Raw genomic sequence first — 20,815 nt, 5'->3', positions numbered from 1 at the left:
AAATAATGTTTATGTTGATCTCTATTCCAGTTTTCCGTATAGGTTCCTGGAACTCTCGGAACCGAGGTTATGCAAAAAAAATTTTGATGTGTGTACTACAGTCCCATACGTATCGCTCACATACGGATCGTGGCGATGAAATTACATTAATTACTGCACGCGCAGAGGAATTCAAACAATCATTTTTCCCGCGCTTCATACGTGAATGGAACGGGAAGAAATCCTATTAACCAATTCAGTGGGACGTACCCTCTGCCATGCATCTCACTGTTGTTTGCAGAGTATAGATGTAGATATATACGAAAGTCAGTCACTCAAAGAACACCGTCGCTCCGTCCGATCCGCTTGTTAGACTGTATGTTTAGCTTTAGCTTTAGCAGACCAGTTGCAGACATGAAACAATCGAATAGCGACACGAGAGTGTTATGTTTGTTTATGTTTTGCTGCCCACATGGTGTGCAATCGTAGTGTTGTAGCGTAAATTGTTTGAGGAAGAGTAACAGTAATAACCGTGTGTCATGGGCAAGAAAGATAAAAATAAGAAAAAGGGGAAGGGAGCTGAGAAAACCGCTGCGAAGACAGAGAAGAAGCTGTCTCAGAAACAGAAGAAAGAACTCGCTGCAATTGGTGAAGTAATGCCGCTAAAAGCTCATTTTCAGTTATGCGCCATAAAAACGCTTCTGTTTCCTGAAATAACTTTTCATATATCTTCTTGCTAGGATGATATTGAAAAAATTGTTGCCCAAATCGAAAAAGAAGAGCAGAAGAAAATGCAAACTGTGGAACTGCGTGTCGGCCCACCAAGCAGAAGAGTGAACTTTTCTTTTGTTCCCCATCCTGAAAAGGATGAGCTAATTTTATTTGGCGGAGAATATTTTAATGGACAAAAAGTAAGATTTCAGCATGCAAACTATTCCAAGTACATGTACGAAACTAGGCATTTTGTTTCAGAGAGATGGCAGGCGTCATTTGGCATTCTTATGTTGTGGATTATGGCAATGCAATATTTGGAATTCTCTATCGTTTTTACAGTATTATAAAAGCTTGTTATAAATCAATGAGCGAGGCAGTTAGAATACCCTATAAAAATTGCAGAAATGTTCCACTTTCGATGACGTAGGCCTATTCCTCAGCTGGCATTCCATAGATATTTTTATGATATCCTTCACTCTTATCCTCTCCAAGAAGTTTCCAAATAATTTCATTTAATTCAGTCTATTGTACAATATTCCTATTATTCTTTCCAATTCTTGCCTTTTCTTTAACTTTGCCCTTCGTCCATTTTAGTTTACTTTGTCTTCTTATTGCTTACAACTCTTTTGGTGTTTGTGTAAGTGCCTCAGTTAAAAAAAAAAAAGCACCCTTTTTTTTCTATGTATAACATGCATTTTTTAATGTGCTGAACTTGTTTAATTAAACTTAATGTACAAAAATTGGAAAAAGAGAGAGAGAGAGTGAGTTAGAGGATGGCCTTAAGGAAATTATAGGACATACTTGGTTGTGGAAAGTTGAAAACTGTAATGTATGGAAAATCCTCGAAGAGGCCTGTATCCAGCAGTGGATGATAAATGGGATTATTGTTATTGCCTCCCAAAACTTAAATACGTTCTCATAATCTACACTTCCAGCTTCCTGACTGATGAGTCTGTTTCTTTTCATCTTTGTATCTGTGTGTTACCTCAGAGTTTCTGATCACTTGCAGTTTCCAATTGGTATAAAATCAGCTTATCCTGAACAGTTTCTGTATTGTTACTTAAAAGTTAGTCAGTTTTATGTACAGTTTTTGTCCTACTTTTGCTTTAAAATATCGCATTATCATCGTGTCGGGAGTTGCTTTCATGTACTAGTTTCTGTAACTCACCATAAAGGTTTGTGTGAGCACATTGGTGCACAGACTTGGATAATTTACATGGAGCATCTTTTGTTTATTTTTGAGACAAGTGTTGCTATTCTATCTAAGATTCCTTCACTGTTTGTAATATTGTTTTTAATTTTCTTGTTTACAGCATAGTCATCATCTTAATTTATCCCACCATCTGTACCTCTGTAATAAAACTTATGGAGTGCTTTGAGAACATAACAGAATTCTTTTTTTGAGGGAAATTTTTTTATTCATCCACATCAAAGTTATCCCTTTCAAAACAATTCGTGTTAGATGTTATACACTTACTCCAGCACTTTTTCCAACTCTCAAAACCATTTTAGAGCTTGATTTTTGGGATAGCTTTTAGCTCTCTCACTGATGCATCTTTAATCTCATCTATGCTTAAAGCAAGGTAATCCTTTGTTTTTGAGAACAGAAAAAAGTCACATTGGGCCATGTCTGATGAGTATAGAGGCTGACTCATCATTACAGTATTGTTTCTGATCAACAATTCACAAAAAAGCAACAAAGTTTGAGCAGGTGCAGTATTTTTGTGCAAAAGCCATGAATTGTTTTAAAAACCATTCAAAAGCCAAGATTGCACAAAGCATCCCCCCCCCCTCCCCCAACAACTGGTTTCATAAGTCTTAGCTGTCATCTTCAGGTCTTTTTGTAGGAAAACATGTTCATTTTACACTGAACCTCATTCACAAGATGTTAACTGGATAAAGCGTAGCATTTGACACCTTGTGCATGAGGTTCAGCATAAAATGAACATATTAACTACAAAAAAATGTTTAAGACCTGAAGACTACAGTTCAGACTGTTGAAAGTGTTTGTCTTGAATAAAAAAAATATTTTGTACGATCTTGGCTTTTGAATGATTTTTAACAATTAAAACTGATCACCCATCAATACTCTCCTAATGAGTATTTATTGCAAAGTGCGGTCACAGAAGTTACTGTTCCTGCCCGATGGGCTTGACCCATTGCTGATCTCCCTCAATCCACTATTCCTGGTATTCTTTCAGCCCAGATGGAATACCAACATCCCAGAAAATATGTATGTAATAGTTTGACCTCCTACAATGCTACCAGTGGTACACTGCCTTGACAGTATATGAAGAGTTTACAACCAATCTGCACCCTGACAGAGATATACTGGAAGCATTCTCCATGGAGGTCAGAGTGCTTCTAAATCTCAGAGCCAGAGTTCAGAATGATCAGCTTGCTTGCTGATTACAAACCATAATTGCCAATTGTTATTTACCATTCAGACTGTCTCTCTGTACCTGAATGCTCGTATTATCTAACAGTCCCATACTACTTGCTTCAGTCTGTTGTAGATTGATAGAAAATGTTTTATGCGTTCATATTATGACCTTTTTGAAGAAAAAAGTCTCTTGTCCATGAAATCCAGAGGGCCATAGATAATCGTTCCTATGTTGATGCCATGTATGTTTTCTTCCAGAATGCACTTGATACAGTTGTGCCTTATTGCTTAGTTTCATTTCTGGGGTGCACTGAAGGACAAAGTGTACACAACAAATCCTCACACGATAGAGGAACTCAAGGAATCAATTAATTCAATATCTCGGAGAGAATTACATTATGTGATTAATAATTTCTTGAGTAGTTGTCATGGATGTGTGGAAAATAATGGCAGAGTGTTCCAGCATCTCCTTGCTTGACATGGGTGAATACAAAATTTATTTGCTTATATTTTAAATGTTGTCATGTCGTACTGCACCAGTAGACAGGTGACACAGCATCTGATCACTGGGCAATGGAATGTTCGATGCACGACATCTATGTGCGCCACTCAGATGGTCATCAGATAAATAGAACATCTAGTACGTGGAGATACCACAATCTCATGTAAGACAGCATGGTCAGCACCTAATAGAATATGAAAGTGGACTCCTTTTGGCTGACTGCTTGACTTTGGCAATATTCAGATTTGTGGAGCATTCGGTTTTGACAGTCGTCCATTGTTCATTGCAACCCTTTCACATCTGTGTCTGCCAAAGTAATAGACTCCCTGCAGCTTTCTTAATATTGTGCACCATTGGTTGGAGACTAGCAGCTGGCAGACTAGAGAATTGCCATCCCATGCAGCTGCTTTTGGAGTGATGCAGTGACTATGAAGAATGAAATGCTGATGAATGGCCTCAAATAGTGTCCAGCATTGGATCGTGGTTCTGCACTACTAAATGACCATCATCAGCAGGTACAGCAGTGGTCTCGGGAGATATCCTATTCTTCCAATGGTCTGGAGAGGCACAGTTGTGTAACTACTGATATCATGGTGTGGGGAACAGGGAGCCATCCGATATGATTTCAGGTCATGCCTGGTAAAGATTGAGGGAACTCTCACAACACAACAGTATGTCATTGACATCCTGTGTCCTCATACATTACCCCTCATGTGACAGTACTAAGTGCCATTTTTAACAAGACATTGCTTGTCCACACACACAATGTTTTTCTAAGAACTGTGTGCATAATGTTAAGGTACTGCCACAGCCAGCAAGATTCCCAGAACTGCCCCCAGTAGAACATATGTGGGACCAACTCAGGAATCAACTCCATTCCAGTGCCAGTATCCAGGATATCTAGGACAAATTACAACTGTTGTGGGTCAGCTTGCCTTAGGAGAGGATACAATAGCTTTATAACACCCTTCCCAGCCAAAACAGTGCGTGCTTCCAAGCTAGAGGAGGTGCAACGTTGTATTGATAAGTGAGCCCATACTGCCATGTTCTATATAAATTTGACTTGATTTTGCAATCACTGCAATAACGTCATGTGTCCTTTCAACCCATGAAGTTTCATTTCATTTCCTCCTCTTCTTCTAGGTGCTTCACTTTTACAGGGTGTTTCAAAAATGACTGGTATATTTGAAACGGCAATAAAAACTAAACGAGCAGCGATAGAAATACACCGTTTGTTGCAATATGCTTGGGACAACAGTACATTTTTGGGCAGACAAACTTTCGAAATTACAGTAGTTACAATTTTCAACAACAGATGGCGCTGCGGTCTGGGAAACTCTATAGTACGATATTTTCCACATATCCACCATGCGTAGCAATAATATGGCGTAGTCTCTGAATGAAATTACCCGAAACCTTTGATAACGTGTCTGGCGGAATGGCTTCACATGCAGATGAGATGTACTGCTTCAGCTGTTCAATTGTTTCTGGATTCTGGCGGTACACCTGGTCTTTCAAGTGTCCCCACAGAAAGAAGTCACAAGGGTTCATGTCTGGCGAATAGGGAGGCCAATCCACGCCGCCTCCTGTATGTTCCGGATAGCCCAAAGCAATCACACGATCATCGAAATATTCATTCAGGAAATTAAAGACGTCGGCCGTGCGATGTGGCCGGGCACCATCTTGCATAAACCACGAGGTGTTCGCAGTGTCGTCTAAGGCAGTTTGTACCGCCACAAATTCACGAAGAATGTCCAGATAGCGTGATGCAGTAATCGTTTTGGATCTGAAAAATGGGCCAATGATTCCTTTGGAAGAAATGGCGGCCCAGACCAGTACTTTTTGAGGATGCAGGGACGATGGGACTGCAACATGGGGCTTTTCGGTTCCCCATATGCGCCAGTTCTGTTTATTGACGAAGCCGTCCAGGTAAAAATAAGCTTCGTCAGTAAACCAAATGCTGCCCACATGCGTATCGCCGTCATCAATCCTGTGCACTATATCGTTAGCGAATGTCTCTCGTGCAGCAATGGTAGCGGCGCTGAGGGGTTGCCGCGTTTGAATTTTGTATGGATAGAGGTGTAAACTCTGGCGCATGAGACGATACGTGGACGTTGGCGTCATTTGGACCGCAGCTGCAACACGGCGAACGGAAACCCGAGGCCGCTGTTGGATCACCTGCTGCACTAGTTGCGCGTTGCCCTCTGTGGTTGCTGTACGCGGTCGCACTACCTTTCCAGCACGTTCATCCGTCACGTTCCCAGTCCGTTCAAATTTTTCAAACAGATCCTTTATTGTATCGCTTTTCGGTCCTTTGGTTACATTAAACCTCTGTTGAAAACTTCGTCTTGTTGCAACAACACTGTGTTCTAGGCGGTGGAATTCCAACACCAGAAAAATCCTCTGTTCTAAGGAATAAACCATGTTGTCTACAGCACACTTGCACGTTGTAAACAGCACACGCTTACAGCAGAAAGACGACGTACAGAATGGCGCACCCACAGACTGCGTTGTCTTCTATATCTTTCACATCACTTGCAGCGCCATCTGTTGTTGAAAATTGTAACTACTGTAATTTCGAAAGTTTGTCCGCCTGAAAATGTACTGTTGTCCCACGCATATTGCAACAAACGGTGTATTTCTATCGCTGCTCGTTTAGTTTTTATTGCCATTTCAAATATACCGGTCATTTTTGAAACACCCTGTATTTGTCAGGCCATGTATATAAGGTCCAACATATGTAATATCATTCATATCCACTACCCTAAGCAGTGTCTTATATACAAGAAATTATTTGTTTTAAGCTAGCACTGGTTTTCGTGCTAACTTGCTTAGTTAATGAGCAAATCATCATACATTATTTTCTTGTAATTTATTTTTGATGTTCAACAATTACCATTAACTGGGTGCACGATTTTACACATTTCTTCTCTATCACATCACTTTGTTCAGTTAAGTGATAGATCTATAGCTTGTCTAGCACATTCCAGATTAAACATGCTACCTGATAGTTCTGTGCCTGCTAGTGTTTTCTTTCCCTTGTTAAAATATTGCATACAATAGATATTATAGGAAAATTATAAGTTACTGACAAAAGCATCACAAAATGCAGAAACAGCACGCCATTTTGTATATTATGGGCTGAAAGAGCGATTCTGCACCTAATATATAGTGTAAATAAACTGTCAGAAACCTTAATTTGAGGAAAGCCCGTATTTTGAAACATTCTTTGTTCATTTTATATTTTCTAACTCATTCGCTCTTTGCTGCATTTCTGGTTTAGTTTTATTACTGAAGCTGACGCTATCATCTTAAGTGCATTGTCATTATGACAGTTTGTTTGATTAGATTTCAGTACATAAGGCTGTAATGTGATTGCTGTGTCTTACTTATTATATGAATATTTATCTTTATTGTAATCTTTCTGATGTCCGCAATTTTTAATTTTCCAGACGGAGATGTACAATGATCTCTTCTTTTACAACATCCCACGCAACGAGTGGGTGTTAGTTAAGTCGCCAGGAGCTCCTCCACCACGCAGTGGTCACCAGGCTGTTGCTGTAGCAGCTGGGAAAGGGCAGCTGTGGATTTTTGGTGGGGAATATGCCAGCCCTTCACAGTCTCAATTCTATCATTACAGAGACCTTTGGGTTTACCATTTAGCTACAAAAAAGTGGGAGAAGATAAGGTATACAGAGTTAATAGATATATTTCATGAAGGAAATGTAGCAATCAGTTGTGTGCAGTAAAATTCAGATTTTGTTTATTTCTGTAGTGACGGGGAAAACTGAAAGTAAGGAATCTAATATATCTTAGAAAATGTCCACTCAAAATATGCATGCTGTAAATGAAGGTCCACATTGTTCAACAGAGGTAATTCAGTTGTTTAAAAAGCAATCAGATGTTAATGACCGGAACAGGACTACAGAAGAGCATATTTTCTTCCTCAAAAGTTGGTCCATTAAAATAGTGGGAGAGCGGTGGGGCAGGAGTCATATTAAGAAGACCCTACAAAAAACTATGGAATAGATAAGTCATTTCTGTCCTAAAATTTAGAGACCCTGACAGATGAGAGGCTAGAGGAAACTACAAAATAAAATGCAGTTAATAAAAAATTAAAGGCGAAGAGATCACTATCACATTTTTGGTTTTTCCATGTTTCATAATACATTCACCCTTGATAAATTGGCTTTTTAGAAAGATTGTGACTCAATGACTTTTTTGTGGACCTTGGTCAAGCAGTTCCAATTTTAGCATTTAATGAATTAATACAATTCATCTGTCTTAATACAAATTTTAGAAAAATACACACACTTGTATTCAGTTAATTTTCGAAGGGAAGGTGTAAGCAGTATGCAGGGTATTGCACACGCCATGGGCTCAAGACACAAAAATATTTGTAAGGTATTACAGGTATACAACCTAAACATCTATCACCTTCAAGAATTTCACATACAAGGACCATTCACAAAGGAAGACACTGTGGTAATTGTGGCAAGTGGGCAGCAGCATAGATAGGGACCCTAATTATTCAATTGAGGGTGACCTGGTAAAGATAGCTTCAGCAATGTGACATACTGGTGTTGGAAAACAGGCAACCAGAAAGCAAATTTTAATATACACATTTCATGCAAACAGCCTCTAATTGAAACTGGAGATTTTCAGAAACTGACAGAAAAATTAGGGGCTTCCTGTTTTAATCGAGCCAGTGCACAAAATTAGTTATTCTTATTGCATCATAATATCTGAGGACTTAGGGATAAGTTTAATGAGTTGCTTATTTGTGTTGAAGAATTAGATTTGTGCAAACCAATTAATATAATCTCTTCTGCAAACATCATGTGACCACTCGTATAGATATGTCGACTGTTACAGCATTTAAGTTAGCCTCTTACATCTATAGAGAAAATATGGAGAAAGAGGAGTTGCCAAATTTGCCAGAAACTGTTTTAATTTTAAGAACACTGTATTAACAAATTTTGCCTAGAGCAGCACTTAGGAACTTGGGCAAAGAAACCACAATTTCATGATAAGTCTTTATAATTGTAAATAGACACACACAACCTTCAGGAAACTTTAGCCTCTTCATAAAAAAATCTGGAAGCTATGCTATCCCAACTTACAGGAAAAAAACAAGGAAGTAGTGGTTGCTGGTGATTTTAAAGGAGAGTTATTGAAAAGCTCTGTCAGTGATCAATTATTGCCATCAGTAACTATTTGAGACTGCTGTTGATAATATTTTTGTAGACAAATCTAGGGGAAAAGAGTCAAATCACATCTCATCTGACATGTAGCAACTTATGTTAAATGTTGAAACTTGTCAGGATATAAAATCTGAGCATGGGAGGGTACTAAATTAGTAAAAAATTGAGAATTTTAGATTATTACTCAAAAACATGAACTGGATAGATGTTTACAATACTTCTGACTCAAATGGAAAATACAACCATTCATTTATAAAGTTACTTTCTAATTTGGAAATTGTTTTTCCCTAAAGTTACTCAACTCAAACAGAAGTCTAAAAATAAACCATGGATTACACAAGGAATAAAGATATGTGGAAAAAAGGAAACTATCCACTATTTAGGAACAGCTCTGATGTTAACATTGTTATACATCACAAAGAATACCTCAAAATATTGAAGCAAGTAATCCAGAAATCTAATCAGCTTTATTGTGAGAAAAAGATAATTACATCAGGCAACAGAATAAAAACTATATGGGATATACTGAAGACAGAGACAGATGGGACCAGGAAGGAACAAATGAGACATTGGTAACAAGGGTATGCAGTGTTTCAAACATCTTAAACAAGTACTTTGTTTCTGTTACTGACAAGTTGGTGTTATCAGGCTCAGTAAGCAATGCAATGGAATGTCTGAGACCAGTCTCTACAAATTACTTCAGTAATATGGAAATGACTCTCACTTTTTCCAAAGAAGTAGCACCCTTTGTGAAATCCTTAAAATCAAAGTATTCTTGTGGTTATGATAACATATCAGCAAAGTTAATCAAAGAGTGATCATGCAAGTTGCATTGTATCGAAGTTATTTGTGTAATAAATCTCTTTATTAGTGGAACATTTGCGAATGCCTAAAATATGCTGAAGGTAAGCCTCTTGACAAGAAGGGAGATAGAGAGATGCCATCAAACTATTGACCAATTTCACTTTTGCCAGCTTTTTCAAAAATATCTGAAAAGGTGTATTCAAGCATTGTCTGAAGCGTTTGGCTGCAAATAATGTTTTTTCCAAGTCACAGTTTGGGTTTCTTAAAGGTTCCAACACAGAGAAGGCTATTTACACACACAGTGAGAATGTACTGTACTTAATTCATTGCATGACAAATTAGAGGCTACTGGGATTTTTTGTAACCTGTATAAAGCTTTTGACTGTGTGAATCACAGCATTCTTTTGAGTCAATTAGAATATTATGATGTCACTGGCAGTGCTGCAATATGCTTCAGCTCTTACCTGCTGAACAGGTACAGTTGGTGCCCTTGTGAAATACCTATGGAGTAAGCAATCTGTCTTCAACTAATTGGGAATTAAGTACATGTGGTGTTCCTCAAGGTTCCATCTTGGGTCCATTGCTTTTTCTTTTGTGCTTTAATGATCTCTTGTTTGTTACATTACTAGATGCTAAGTTTATTTTCTTTGCAGACGATGCAAACATTACAGTAAATAGCAAGTTACATACATATTTAGAAATGGCTGTTAATCAAATTTTCGCTGGCATTAATAAATGGTTTAAAGCTAATTCACTGTCATTAAACTTCGAAAATACCGACTATACACAGCTCAGAATTAACTACTGCTTCTCAGTATATTTATTCCTTAATGAAATTTGTTGCAAATAATAAATCTCTTTCCAACAAATAGCTCGATACATAGTATCAGTACTGGGAATAAGAACAATCTACATAACGACATAAATCCACTTACCTTTGTCCAAAAAGGCGCAAATATTCAGGAACAACATTTTCAATAAATTACCAGCAACCATTAAAAGCTTGGCTTCATATAAAGCAAAGTTTAAAGGAAAATTTCTGTTAGATTTCAGTTTTGAAAGCACTTGGTTGCAACAGTCAAGATTAGGTATTTTATGTATGATAAATTTATTAAAAGTGCATGACTGTTTCATTCTGACAGTGTATTAATTCTGTAAATATTACCAATTCCACTTTACTGTAATGAACTCACATCTCCTGGCAAATGCTCAGGGAAGTGGATTATTATGTTCAAATGTTCTATGTTTTTTTATGTTATACTTTCTTATGACATGTTCCACACCCATCAGAATCATCTCATTTTGGGGTCTATGGAATGAAAACTAAGTCAAATCTAATCAATTTTATGTATAGTGTAAGCAAATTGTGCTATGGTTTCTTCATTCAAATGCTAGTGTTGCTGCCTCCCTCACACGTTACAAACTTAGACCATAGATGACATCATTATATTGAAACCAGCATCTCGATCAGCTGACTGTTGGGGGCAACCACTTGCAGGTGACTGCTGCAACGCTGATCAATTTCGTTTTCAGTAAATGTTTCTTTATTAAAAGATGGAATCGTGTGCAGTATTTAGTTGCTTAAAAGGTATGTGAAAAGAAGTAATATTTAATTCTACAGGTAAAAATATACAATAAAAATAAAAATTGTGACCCGTTTTACAATATTAACTCTGTGAGCTTTCAGGCTGAAGGTAAAAAATGATATCATCACAAAGCATATGCGAAAGATATTCTATTTGAGAGTATGTATTTGTGTCTAAATAGTATTAATTGAATGATATGGACCATTATATATCTATCTTGTAAAAACACAGTGGTCCTCAATCTAAAACCAGATGACTGGCGAAGATCTGAGATGAAAGAACATTTATATCTAACTCACTATAAGAATTTTCTCTCTGATAACCATTTTCTGATATATGATGCTTCTTATCTCGATATCATTCCGGTATGTGCAATGGATTAAGCAAAAGTCATAAATGATAAATTCTTATTTTGTATAAAAACCAGACGTTATGGAGAGAAATGAATGTCATTTCTGGTAAAGGTGTAATAAAAGTAAAGGTGTTATAAAACATATCAAATATATTGGTGAGTAATGATCAGAAAACTAAATGCTTCCTGCCAAACTGATATCTTGTCCTGTGCTCCTGTGGAACCAATGAACTAAATGGCCTCAGTGCTACAAAACCAGAAATTTACCAAAGAATTATACAATACAGTGTTCAAACGTTTGTTATGCTTTCACCTGGCAAAATATAAAGGTGATAACCACCACAGTAATATTGGGAATTTAAGAGAAATTAGATTAACTGCACTGTAACATCTGTAATGCTAACACATAAGCTTACCATATTTTGTGTGTCCAACTCAGGATGTATTGCCATACATTAGTCTAACCCGTAACATATTTTAGAAATTAATTTAAAGCCTTAAAAGTTTACTGAAACATTAAATTTTAATTTATTGAGCTGCACTTTTCATTAGACATGGTGTTTTTCAGAAATGGCTTACGTACAGTGTGGGCTGCCCAACCAATTCTTAAACCAAGTCTATCTAAATCACTTTTAACTTTTCTAAACACATTTTCATCCCCCTTTCTCTGCACACCACCATCATTACTGTTAGTGTTGTAAGCAGTACAATAAATCAACTGTTCTTCAGGTTCATATTTCTTTACGCACTGCAAAAGACGCCAAATCAAAATTTTAGTAGTGTCACCTGACACTTCATTGAAACTTAAAAGTTATCGTTTATGACCTAAAATTTTCAAACTAAAAAGTTTGACTTGAATTCCCTCATTCAGACTGAAATGACTTGCAACAACCGGAGCAAGTTTTACTTCACTTCTGTTACATAATTAATGTTTCCCAAAGAGCACAAAATATTATCAAATAAAAATTGCAAAACAACGTTAACAATAATTACCTCTGTTTCGGTTCAAACAGTTGAAAATTTTGGTTCATGTAATGTTTTAACTGGTTTAGATGTGCAGCCTGATGTTTTGAAATTTGAGTTTGTACGTAACAGTGTGGTATGAAGATGTAACCTTGTGAGCAGATCACTCCAGACCACAATTCGCAGCCTTGAGTTTAAAAAAATGTCATATGTTTGGTATAGTAGTAGCACCAATAGCACTACTATGTTTAGCTGTTTTCACATGGTCTTCATATGCAACAGAAAATTCTCCAGTACGTAGTCTGCAATACTCATTGTTGCTGTCAATACACAATTTCAAAAATTTGTATTCCACTTGCAAGTTAAAATTAAACACACCCTTTCTTTTACCCATAGTCACATAAGACAAAACAAGTAGAGAGAAAATGATCAGAAAGTGTAAACAAGTTACTTCACACACAAAAACAGCACAAACACATTGTACCTAATGTGTTGCCGAATGACTAATAGTAAGTGAAAAGTTGTGGCAGATCTGGTGGCCACACTTTCCCATTGATGTCACTGGTTGCTCCAAAGTCAGCTGAGAGAGGCACGACCATAAGAGAGTGTTTAAAAATGTGAGGGTAAACATATAGGTCTAAAATTAAAATAAATCATCACCAGTCAAAAAATTCTCTGTCCCCAGTTGTTTTTGCAAGCCTGGACAGCACTAAAGAACTAGGACTGTCTGGGCCAATTCCAGGCGCATGGTAAGTGTACTAATACATCAAGTCATTCAGTGCTTGATTTTAGCTATAAATGAGAAAAGCTCTAAATGTCGGTTCCACTTGAGATAATCCTTAATGACAGAAATTCAGATTATTAACCTCTGTCATGTGACTTAGATATCGGTTTCAATCTTAGACACAACCAAGACTGAAGTGTACGCAGTTTATATGTATCTGAGGTTTAAGGTTCAAATGCAGCTTATGTCACATACGAGGAGAGACTACCTTATCTAACTTGTTGGTAATAGTTTTCTAAGACCTGTACTTCTGCTTACTTATCAGTTACTGTCAGTTTCTTCTTCTTCAATGCTATAGCCCTTGATGGGCCAAGGCCTCTACAACACTGTGCCTCCATGCGTCTTTGTTCTCTGACGTTTTCTTCCAAGTATCATTTTCTGCTCAATATAGTCGTAACAGCTGGACACAAGACTATTTTCTGCGTACAGCAGTCTCTAGTTCCAAAATTATGAATCTCTTATATGTTGTGCAAACACAGCAGTGTCAGGGATATATTGGGTGCATTTATTGGAATACACTTTTAATAAAACACGATTTGTGTAACATTGTTATGCATCCCCTGAAGCTTGTAGACATTTCATACACATAACTTAGGACATGACTGATTAAAAAAAGAATGTTCTTTCACAAAAGATTGTACTCTGTGTTTGATTTATGACTCAAACTTTTTTGTCTGTGTCATTGAGACAAATTGTAGAATTAATATTCAGTTTTTCAGTAGCTGCTTCCAGCTGGTGTATAATCCTTTAATAAAAATATTGACCGCTTAATTTCAGTTTCCATTGTACTTGATCTAGAAATTCTTCATTACATCAGCATTTGAGCTACACCAAAATGTGTTATTTATAAAATATTACACTTCATAAGTAACACTAATGAGCCACTTTATGAACCATTAATTCAAAGCTGGCTTGACTCTTAAATCAGTTCATAGTGAAATCAATATAATTTATGTTACTTTATATTATTTTAATCATTTTTAATCTCTCTCCATTTTAAACTCCAACCTTCGTATCTTAACATAATCACTGTGTACATTTTGGGTCATTTATTCAGGTATACCAAGCTGAATATAAAAAAACTAATTCAACTGAATGTCAGTACACTGATTATAATGTTGCTTCAAACTGACGGAGGAAGGTTAAGAATTGTAGAAGTTAATGCATCAGTGTTAAGGCCGTTAAAAACATAGAATTAGCTCACTTTGACAAGATTGGGGATGGAAATTGAATGTTACTTGTTTAAGGAACTGTTTTGATATTACCAGGGATTGCACAGAAATGGCCTCTCATATGTAAGCATGCACATTGGTAATTATAGAACTTTCTCTCCCCCCCCCCCCCCCCCCCCCCCCCCCCCCTCCTTCTCTTTCTTTTAAGATTTTGAATTTGGTTTCATTGCAAAATTGTATGATGTCTATTGTAACAAAAAAAAAAAAAAAAAATGAACCATCACTGGTCCTCATCACCTTAGCGGACATTCTGTGTTGCTTCTTGTTGGCTGTCTTTGAAATAATTCTAACAAAACCTCATTTTTATTGTATACGAGCTTTTGCCCACAATTTCTTCCACATGGATCTCGAACATACATGAATTTTGAAAATTCCTTAAGCTTATTATCAGTGAGAAAAAGAGACATAAAAGACTGAAGGCAAAGCTGTCAAAAATATGCAAGAGTAAAGAACTGATGTGTTTGTAAGCACACATACAGACGTATGAAGTATGAATTGTTTTATGATAAAACGTTCCAAAATACAACTTTTACAGATTCTATCAATTCTGTCCTGGTTTATTTAGTTTAGCTTTATAAAACTTCTGCTGTCCCGATTTTTTTCCTTCCAGTGTTATGAAATGATCCTTAAACAAAACTGAGTTGATCCACATAAAAAAGAGAATAGAAAATTGCCAATTTCACTCATTTTTAGGGACAACTCATGCTTGACCAAAAATCTGAATATTTGTTTTAACAAAAAAGCACCTTAAGTTTCCTAAGACAATTTCCCTTTATCTCCCATGGGTCGCAGTTTCTCCATACTGACCCAGTTAAAGAAAATACTGTTTACGTATAGATAAGTTGGCTTCTAGGTGGCATAACAATATGAAATGTGCACCAGATTTTAAGTTAGATCTCCAACAACACAACTGTGAAAACTGCATCCAATTTTGTGGAGTAGTTTTTTCATTATACACATACAAACTTACGGACAGACAAACAAAAATTCTAAAAATAATTGTTTTGGCTTCTGTTGCTGTTATAAAGTCCCCCATATTAAGTTTTCTTAAATATCTCCTATGTACAAGCACTGACCAGTTAAAATTTTATGATATGTATAGATGTTGCTATAAGCTTCACTATAGTTTATACTGTGGGCAGAGTCTGTTAATATAAGCTTCATCACTTGTCTTGAAAACAAACAAATGGGGAAAAAACTGCTGCATGAAGTTCAGCTAAAAATGTATTGAATAACAATTTTGTGAACATTATCACTCGTTATGCACATATTTTTTCCGTATATCCTGTCATTCCATAACTAGTTTCCATGTGTCAGCAAGAAATTTCATTTGAGTTACGCTTTTCCTTGAAACTATTTCTTTTTTTTTATTTGCACTTACCTACAAAACAGGCCTCTACTCTACCTAATCCTCCAGTAATAAATGTTGGTTATTCCTCATTTTGACAATGACCATCTCTATCCATTTACTATTGTTGTTCAGACTCTGTATCCAAATTACCATCTTCCCATTTCACGTGACAAATTCTTATTTTCTTTCGATCCAGATTTAGATTTTCCATGGTTTTCCTATGTAATTTAGTGCCATTTCCAGAGTGGTTTCTTTGAAATCCAGGCTTCCATCTCTAATGATCTTGTCACTGTGATGGAATATTAAACGTCGATCTTCCATCACTTATACTATGAGTAGTGCTTAGGCTTGTACAATAACTATTTCAATTTTGTTTTCAAGTGTACAGATACCTCACGATAAATATTTGGTACTTTTAGTGCTCCTGGAGGACCAAGTGCTAGAAGTGGACATAGAATGGTAAATGTGAAGAAAAAACTCATGGTGTTTGGTGGTTTCAGAGACAATGTAAGAGATTACCAATATTTTAATGATCTTTATGCTTTTAATATGGAGGATTACACATGGAAAAAATTAGAACCATCAGGTAATAATGTACAGCTTCTAATAGTATAATCAATGTCACTGATGATAATATGTAAAGTACTAATCAACCGATTCAATACATTGTTTAAACTCATTATTTCTTCATACAGGTACTGCTCCTGTTCCACGATCAGGATGTCAGATGCTTGCACTCTCAGACAACAGAATATTGATCTTTGGAGGTTATCATAAAGAAAAACTCAAGAAAGATGTTGATAAAGGAGTGATCCATACGGACATGTTCTTGTTGTCCATGGACAGTAAGTAATAGCTTTATTTAGAAGAGGAAACATACTTGCATTATGTCAGCAGCGCAGCACCTACTTTAGGTTAGGAAGAACAGAAACTGAGCAGCATAATTGTAGCATACTGAATCCATTCAAACAGCTGTTTGTTACTTTATTAAAATGATAGTGTGTAGGTCAAACTGTATTTTTACTGTTAACAAAACAGTGCTTGCCTTCAGTGAATTCCTTCACTCATTGCCAAAAATCTTTATATTCCATTTTTTGGGTGGAATATTTGCCCTAAAAAAATTTTTCGCAATCCTCTGGGTAATGTATCCACACACATTTCTTCTTTCTCATAACTTCAGAACTGCTGTTAATTGAAAATTGCTACTTTATTGGCAAACTGGACTGCTTCTTTATGTTGTCATTATGCTTTTCATTCTGCACATGTTGAAATACTGTTTTTACACTACCATGAAATTCTGCTGTCACAATATTTACAAAAAGTCATTGCTTTATCAGAAGCATAAAATGCTTCAGTTCCAAATTCTCATGCTCTATGGTCAGCAGTCACAGCCAGTAGTGGATACAGAGAAACCTCAAGGAGGGGAAACTAAAGATATCTTGAGCTACCTTTACTTTTACTGTAATAAAAAATAGTAAAGTCACATGCAAAGTTGAAGAAAGTTTTATTTAAACTGATTATACACATATACAAGACAATGCCATCTTATGAAATAAAAAGGTTACAGTCGTGATTCTCTTCATTAAACAATGAATTCGTTGTGCCTATTCTTCCTGACAGCGGCCCTACAAGGGGGGGGGACGCACGCCCCCTGTATGTATCTGCCACTGGTCACAGCAGGCTTTGTCATTTTCATAATTGTGAATCACTTAAGCACATGTGTTCATCACTGAGTTTAAGATACACTGAACATAGACAGAATTTGTTCTCACACAAGATTTCACAGGAAAGGGAAAGCATCAACAGCTGCCAACTTTGAACATCTGTGAACAGCTGCATGACCAAAAGCGTCTAGCAATACAAATTATGACTGACTAAATAATTGCATAGTTTTGATGTGACTGCAGAAACTGTTCCAACAATTTTTAAAAACTATATTCAAATAATTATGGCTATATTATATAATATATTTGTAAGTTAATATGTATTATGGGCTGAGTTTACTCTGTGATGGATAAGAGTTTGTCTTGCTTTTAATCAAGTAACAAATGCTGAAAGGTTTCATCTAATTGAAATATAAATTGCATAATATATTTAAATTTTTGATAATGTTATAGAAATACACACTAACAGCAGTAAAACATACCATTCAACCTTGACTGCCACCTTACCATTGCACACAATATTGTTTAATCACTAAGGTTGGCAGCAGGCAGACACAAAAATACCTCTTAGTCTCATTTCTTAACACAGGAAATGAACTGTTACTTTAAACTAGGTCATATGCAACAATTGGCCCTGGCAAGTCAGATTTACCATTTTTTTTGTATCGAGGAGCAGGGAAAAATGCTATTTTCCATGACATTTTGGTAAAAATAGCTGATTTCACAACTTATTTGAAGACTGTTTTCCACCAAAAGTAACTCGGGTTAGACCAAAGTCTACAGAAGAAACCATAGTTTCTCAAGAAATGAAGGAATCTTGAAGACATAAGGAAACTGTGTATGTCAGGCAGAGACAGTGTTCATACTATAACTCATTACAACATGTACTGCAAATTTTGAAGGTAGTAATACACACTTCAAATCAAATGCATTATGAGAAATAGGTAGTCACATCAATTAACACCACAGGATGCAGTAGAGAAGGAGATTGTTAGAACCAGAGATGAGGAGAAGCAAATACCTTTAAGAGCAAGTGATACAGTCCTAACAGATGTGTGCAATGCCACAAAACTATTTAACAAGCATTTCATGACTTACTGAGAAGATAGTCATCACATAGGGTTCAGTAGATACTGCCCTGGAATCTCAGACAGGCCATTACAAATAGTAACTTTACTGGTATGGGTATGACTCTCATTACACCAGAAAAAGTAATGTCCATAATATCTTTAAAAAAACTAGTGGTAATGATGAATTTAGTAACACACAAAGTTATTTGTGTAACCACTCATTTATCACTGAAACATTTCTCGACTGGTTGAAATAAGCTAAAGTTAAGCTTCTGTATAAGAAAGGAGAAATAGACATACCGTACAACTTTTATCCACCTTGAAAAAGGTAGTATACAGGTGCCCTCTTAACCACATGACTGCAAATAATACATTTAAAGTCACAGTTTGGATATCTAAAGGGTTCCTATATTGAGAAGGCTGTTTATGTATGCAGTGAAAATGTACTTAATTCATATAACAACAAATTAAAGGTTACTGGCATAGCGTGATCTGTTAAAGATGGTTTGACTGTGTAAATCACAATGTCCTTTTAAATACATTACAATATTATAGTGTAGCAAAAGATGCCATCACATGGTTCAGATCTTATTTCTCTGACAGGAAACATATGGTTACAATAGGAAAGAGTCTTGTATTGAGCTATCAGCCATCATCCAGCTGGGGAGTAATTGATGTGGTGTCACACAATACTCCTTCTAAGGGCTCGTACTTTTTCTTTGTGTGTGTTAGTGACCTTTCATCAGTAACATTACAAGATGCCTTCTTTTATATACACAAACTTTGCAATAGACAGCAAATCATATTTTAGAAAGGGTGGCTAATGAAATTTCCACAAACATGAATAAATGTTTGTAGTCAATACTTGGTCTCTATCCTTTGAAAAGCCACACTGTATGCAGTTCAGATCTGGAAAGAAGTGTCCTGTCCCTCCTGCTGTCCCAAGTGTGTGTCTAAAATATGAAACTGACAGTGGCAAATTCTTGGGATTGTGACTTGTAATAAATACAATTTTGGGGGAGCATACTACATAACTGATAAAGTGTGTAACCAAAACTTTATTTACAATTCAAATGTCAGGCACTGGTGATAAAAAATTTTAAAAAAAGCTTTCATATTTTACTTACTTCCATTCTGTAATGTCATATAGATTATTTTTGGGGCACCTCATCAAGCCAAGCTAAGCTAAAGTTTTCTGAATCCAAAAATGTGTAATGCAAATTATTAATAGTATGAACTCAAGAGTGTCCTACAGAGGTCTGTTCAAGTTACTGGCAATATTAACTACTGCTTCCCAGTATGTTTATTCCATGGAGAAGCTTGTTATAAATAATTTAAAACCTTGAATGGAATAATGACAATGTTATGAAAAGGATAGATTGCTACTCACTGTATAGTGATGATATTGAGTCGCAGGCAGGTGGAACAAAACGACTGCTAAACAAGCAAGCTTTCCGTCAAAAGGCATATTACACACACACACGCACACACACGGCCAAAAGCTTACTTGTTTAGCAGTCTTTTTGTTGTGCCTGCCTGCGACTCAGTATCTCCACTATAGGGTGAGCAGCAATCTGTCCTTTTCATAAACTGTCATTATAAATAATATATATCTTTTGAAAATGACAGCTAAGTTCATGGAATCAATAATAGAAATAAGAATTATCTATATAAAAATTTAGTCGCGTACCTTGGTCCAGGAAGGTTATTCAAATATACTCATTTCAGTAATTTGCCAAGAGCAATAATAAATTTTAACTGCTAATGAAGTGAACTTTAAGAGGAGCTTAAAGTATTTGTAAGTGGCCAGCTCCTACATCATAAACAAATTTCTTAATAGACCATTTGGTATATGTAGAGCATTAAATGCATTAAATATACTGTTTATATTAAGAAATGTGAATAGTAAGAACAGTTGAATGAATCAAGATATTGGACATTTTATTTAAACATTGTGTAAATATTACAGAAGAAACCATTTTCAGTGCGGTAATGTAATTGGTGTAAAAAAGTAGTGCAAAATTGCTTTCTTTTTGATGATGTGTGGCTGAGATAGCATAAGAATTATTAGTGTGTATACATTTACATGTTTGCAACAAGTTTTTTTATTACAGAATGTTGAATCAAAACACCTATCAGCTGTCTAAATTTTCAAATCATTATTTTATTGAACAACCAGTTTTGGCATTATATTACACCATCTTGAGGCCCCCTGACTGACTTGTAG

At 36.1% G+C, this 20,815-nt stretch overlaps 1 protein-coding gene across 1 annotated transcript in view; it reads left to right on the top strand.

Moving 5' to 3' along the window:
- Nucleotides 1-398: 398 nt before the first annotated feature.
- Nucleotides 399-20,815, top strand: part of LOC124611662 (kelch domain-containing protein 4) — a 47,612-nt gene continuing 27,195 nt past the window's right edge. The window contains exons 1-5 of the mRNA XM_047140264.1: nucleotides 399-632; nucleotides 720-890; nucleotides 7,031-7,266; nucleotides 16,274-16,440; nucleotides 16,550-16,699. Of these exons, the coding sequence (XP_046996220.1) occupies nucleotides 519-632; nucleotides 720-890; nucleotides 7,031-7,266; nucleotides 16,274-16,440; nucleotides 16,550-16,699 (838 nt within the window). The 5' untranslated portion in view covers nucleotides 399-518. The remainder of the gene's footprint in view (nucleotides 633-719; nucleotides 891-7,030; nucleotides 7,267-16,273; nucleotides 16,441-16,549; nucleotides 16,700-20,815) is intronic.

Source organism: Schistocerca americana, chromosome 1, assembly GCF_021461395.2.
Source record: "Schistocerca americana isolate TAMUIC-IGC-003095 chromosome 1, iqSchAmer2.1, whole genome shotgun sequence".
NCBI lineage: Eukaryota > Metazoa > Arthropoda > Insecta > Orthoptera > Acrididae > Schistocerca > Schistocerca americana.
Note: the sequence above shows the minus strand (reverse complement) of the source record. Positions and strands in the feature narration are given on the sequence as shown.